Raw genomic sequence first — 5,495 nt, forward strand, 5'->3', positions numbered from 1 at the left:
CCTATATTGATGTTTTGAAATTTCAAATTGATACTTGAGGTGATTTGCCGAGCCACATCAATTGTGAAAATTAGCAAAACAATTGTGAATACTGAAAAGATCAGTTGGACCGACGTTATGATTATTTTTAAATAAAATCATTTAATACTTTTGGCCCAAATGATGAAGGGGTTGGCTTCAGTTCATACGTCAAACCTGAGAGTAGGCCCAGTCTTTCTTTTCAATTAAAGACCACACAATTTGGACTAGGCCACACATTGGCCTAACAATTTCTATTGGGCCCAACATGGGCCAACATGTGTAAGCTTTTAAATACGTCGGCCATTTGTGTCAGAACATACATGTGGCGTAATTAGTGGCCTCTTGGCCCGTTTTGATTAATTTTTATAACGAAGAGGAAATATTCGGATTTGCTTTCAAAACTCAGTACCAGCCAACACAATAAACAATATATGAAAAAATATAATTAAATAATAATAATAGGGTGAATGTGCATTTAACACCTGAAGCCTAATTGGGCGAACATAAAAAATATTTTAAGATATTAAATACATCAAAATATAATTTAGGGTATGGGATGCATTACAAAAGATGTTATCCCTTTTATTGATAAATTAATGACTCACTGTAAATGAAGTACAACGAATCAAATTCAACCACAATGTCAGATATATACACTGTGTCCATAGATCACCAACTACACAAGAGAAACATTCAGATTTTATTTAATAATTGCCACCAAAATTAACAAAAAAAAGTAATAATAATACTCTCTCCGTCCCTTATTAACTACAAAAATCATGCAGTTCAAAATGTTATTTAAAGTTAGTTAAATAATAAATAATAGGGTGAATGTGCATCCAATGTCTTAAAGACTTCTTAGATGCACATGAACAAATATTTTAGGGTATTAGATGTACCAAACTATAATCTAGGGTGTTAAACACACCTAAACAAAGATATTTCAAAATATTAGTGCACCACAAAATTTTTTTAAGATATTGAATACACTTGAAAAAATATCTCAAGATGTTGGATGCACCTTAGCCCTACTTAATATGTGTGTACATATATTTATAAAATATAAGATTAAATATAATTTTAGAAAAATGACGGTTTTCACTCCCCAAAAACACAAAAAATTCACTTTTGGAAAACCATGGTTTTGGGTAGGGGTATTCACTTGTGTCTTGTCTCAATGTCCCATCTCAATCCCAATCATTTTGAGAAAGGACAAAAATGTATTATTTTTTAATTTTATAAATTTATTTTACTTATCATTAATATAATAATATAATTATTATGTTATTTATAATTTATAATTTTTCTTATGGGTTATATGATATTTTTTAGGAGATATTTTGAGTTTATATATTTTATGTCTTTCAAAAAGAAACATTTTTTTGGGGTTAATTTTCAATTACTATTTATTTTTAGTTAGATTTTATCTATTTTCTTTATATAATGGTTACTCTGAGTTTTTATGTTTCAAATGCATTTAGTTTTGAAATAAAAAAAAAAAACTTAAAAAAAATAGATCGATATTATTGGGATGGGACGGAGCACATGACTGAAGGTCCGTCCCATTCTAACAAGACTGGAATGGGGCTGCCCTTGTCCTGTCTCGTCCTATGAACACTTCTAGTTTTGGGTTAGTCAAATAATTTTGCAAAAAATTTACATGTTTGGATGGTAGGATCCCAAAACCATCATTTTGTATCCAAAATGATGGTTCTGGTTTCTACCAAACACACCTCAATCACTATGCAAAAATATTACTCTTCATATTGTTATTTAACCAATATTGATGAAAAAGAGTTGAAACAAATAAAAATACTTGATTATCTCCAAACATGTTCTAAAGTTAGTTGAGTATTTGCATGTAAGTATGCATAGGTTTGAGTATTGCTATTAAAATTCTCCCAAATCTCATTATTCTATAATTACTGACCTTGTATCAGGTCAAGGTATAAGCTAAGTAAGGGAAAAGGAGAAGAGATGGCTATTTACCATACTAAAGAAACCGTTCGCATGTGTTGTTCTCTTGATATTATGGTACATGAACAATGTTTGTATAATAGGTTCTATGTTGATTTAGACTATAAAATAGGTTTTATATTAAAGATTGAAGTAGTATATTACTGAGGCTGCTGGGCAGTGTTGGGAATGATTAATTTGCTCATTTTATGTTTGTGTAGTATGGTTGGCGCATTAATCCAAAACTTCCCACACATTAGAAGAGGATCATATGTCCTTTTCTTTTTTCTTTTTTTGCTTTAATATGCTTATATTGGCGTAAATCTGGTAAATAACTTTAGTTTTTTTTTTGACCGGGTAAACAACTTTAGTTGATAAAATATTTTAAATACATAGTTATATCAAAGCCACAGTTGAAAGAACCAGTTTGCAAAGAGGGCCCTCCATGTGGACGTTTGCGTTCCGAAGACGCATCTTTCAGGCTCCAAATATTACTAAGAAAGAGAAAACCATTATTAAGAGATGGAAAAAAAGGTCAAATCCATAAATCAATTGGAATCAAATCAACCATTTTTTCGCTGAAATCAAATAAATCAACTTGTACCAAACATTTATTCTTTTTCTTTTTAGCAAGAACATTTCTTCTTGTTTTTTGCTTTTATTCCAATGTTGGATGTTTCCTCTGATTTATCATGACACATATAGGGTGTGCGACATGAATATAGGCAAAACAGAAAAATTGTTTATCATGAAACATATATAATCGAATTTAATATTTCTTGAAACTGCTGAAATTAGAGAAAGCGGAAATCCAACATTTGGACAAAGAAAGATATGAAAAGAATGCTATCTTTTATTGATCAATTCATGACTCACTGACAATGAAGTACAACCAATTAAATTCAACCACTATAGTAAGAATGTGAATAAGTTTTTTTCAAAAAATCCCTGATGGTGATAACCCTTTTTGTTTTACTTTTGTGTGTATAATTTCTTATATATTGTTTCCCTTCCCGGATCAGTTATATATATTTCCTTCTTAAGCTGTTGCGGCAGCGGAGTTCGCAGCTTTCATGGCATCAAATCTTGGTTCCTTAGACTGAAACTTGAGGCCAGCATAGAGCTTCATGTAATCTTCGAACACAAATTTTGGATAAATCTGTTTCATAACTTCTTCCTTTCCCTCAATCAATTGTGGAGCTGGATGAATAAAAGCATCACTTCCTGGATTGTAGAATGAAGCTACAGACATCCTCGTACCATTAGTTTGTGCAACCACACGATGTTCCACACTCTTGTACTTCCCATTTGTGATCACCTGTTGACGAAATTGTCAAGGGTTAAATTTATATTACTACGTAGCATTAATTCTCTAGTACTGTAGTGTAGTTTATGTAACTATAGAAAGAGATAAATATAAGTTGGGTCCCATCTGCATTATCTCGATTTCTCTATATAGCCGCACAATCTAATGCATTGTTTGTGAGCATTTACATAATATCAATTATACATATAGGCTTGGTTTGAACGGAGGGAAAAATCAGATGAAAATAAAAACAGAATACTAGGAAGAAAAAGTTCCAAAAATAGTAAGAAAGTTTACTTTGTTTGGTAGTTTTTCCTCCGAATATTCTTTTCTCTTTATTTTTTTCCCCATGGAGACTAAGGAACAAGTTTTATGAGAGCATTTAATTTATGTCTAACTTACCTCAAGTTGGTCACCGAGATTCACCACGATTGAATGGCGCATTGGAGGCACATCGATCCATTGGCCGTCTTTGAGAAGTTGGAGGCCACTGACCTTGTCGTCTTGGAAGAGAAGAATAATGCCACCGGCATCGGTATGGGCACGGAGACCTTTCACGAGTTCAGGATTAGGGCAAGCAGGGTAGTTGGCAACCTTTGTTCCAAAATTTGGTCCTCTTGACCCATGGAATGCCTTCTTGAGGTAGCCCTTCTCTAGTCCAAGATTCTCACAAAGCAAGTCTAATAGGTCCTCTGCGAGTTTCTGTATCTCCTCTGCAAATTCCTTCATTACATTCCTGCATTTCATTTGAATTTATATAGTTAGTATAATATGTACATACGCATGTGTATATTGTGATATATAAAACAGGTTTAATTTGTTTTATTTAGTTTGATTTTTCACCTGTATTCTTTAGTAAGATCTGGGATTTCAGACAAGTTTGAGTCAGGCAAGTGACGCAAGAAGAATGTGCTTTCCCAATCCATGTTCTTAACTTCAGCTCCAACACCATTTAATGCTTTGCTTGCCACAAGTTCTTTGAATCTTTGCTCCATGCATTTCCTATAATGCTCTTTTGTTAACCTCTCCACTGTGTCCAAAAGTTCATGGGCTATCCCATGGTTTACCAACTACAAAAGAAAAACAATCAGATTTAATTTAATAATTGCCACCAAAATTAACAGAAAAGTAATAATAATATTCCTCCATCTCTTATTATAAGAAATAACTACTAAAATCATGTGGCTTAAAATATTATTTAAAGTTTGTTAAAAACGATAGATGTGTAGGATACATACATATTTTTCTAATTATACTCTTCTTTGTGAAAAGAATACATGAAAGATACTTTGAGTAGAAATTTATTGCAGATATATAATAAGTGGCACATATTTAATGGAGGTAAAAGCAGAAAAACTACTTTAAAATTTCAAATAGAGGATTTATTTCTTACATTTAGGGGTACCGGTATGAGAGATATTGTTTCTTCTGAAAAGGAATGAAGCGAGAAATAAATATGCAAAAATGTATATATACCTCAAAAAATCCCCAGTTCTCACAAGCATCATTAATTTTCTCCATAGTGGCCTGTCTCTCTTCACCATTAAGCTTCTGCAGGTTGATTACTGGGAAGTTCGCCATTTGAAAACACACTCAAAACTCTCTGTTAGCTTCTTTAGTTTCTGAACTATCTTCGTGAGTTTCTATGCTTATTTCCAAGTAAAGTGTGTGGTATTTATAGAAAGCAGTTCAAAGATGAGGAAGCCAGCAGGAAACTACACTAAAGAAAAACATTAATTATGACTTAAACGCTTACATAATCTGACCGTTGAAGAGATTAATTTGCGTTGTTGAATTTTCCACTGTTTATTTGGTGTCTGCTTCAACATTACTGTTTTGGATGATCTTAATGTCCCATTTCTTGGAAGGTGGCAACAGTTAAAGTGGTCTAAATTTGTCTCAATTGAGTCTTCGAGGTGTCAAGTCGAAGAAAAAATCATGGACACGCAAGCAAATTTGTAGGCGCGTTTGATGACCAAGCTTTACCTTACACGTGAGAAAAATGAAGGTGGTAAAAATAATGCAAGTTTAGATCAATGTCAATATAAATATAAAATAGAGTAAGTATTTCTTTGAAAGTAAGAATAAAATTAAAAGCATATATTTTTATGATATAAAAATTGTTTTGATATTCAAAATAATAGAACTCATTATATTAGCAATATTAATTTTGAATAAATTAAATTATTTTATTTTATATTTTTTAGGTGCC

General features: G+C 32.0%; 1 protein-coding gene across 1 annotated transcript; it reads right to left on the bottom strand.

Annotated features, from left to right (window-relative positions):
• Positions 1–2,812: 2,812 nt before the first annotated feature.
• Positions 2,813–4,900, bottom strand: LOC114750264 (1-aminocyclopropane-1-carboxylate oxidase-like). The gene is made up of 4 exons (XM_028938833.1): positions 4,760–4,900; positions 4,127–4,353; positions 3,686–4,019; positions 2,813–3,295 (listed from the first exon to the last, which is right to left on the bottom strand). Exons 1-4 carry the CDS (start codon positions 4,862–4,864, stop codon positions 3,017–3,019), a joined length of 945 nt encoding a protein of 314 aa, XP_028794666.1. The 5' UTR covers positions 4,865–4,900; the 3' UTR covers positions 2,813–3,016.
• Positions 4,901–5,495: the final 595 nt, after the last annotated feature.

This window comes from Neltuma alba, unplaced genomic scaffold (genome assembly GCF_004799145.2).
Source record: "Neltuma alba isolate B1F8T4 unplaced genomic scaffold, ASM479914v2 tig00006401_pilon, whole genome shotgun sequence".
NCBI classification, from domain to species: domain Eukaryota; kingdom Viridiplantae; phylum Streptophyta; class Magnoliopsida; order Fabales; family Fabaceae; genus Neltuma; species Neltuma alba.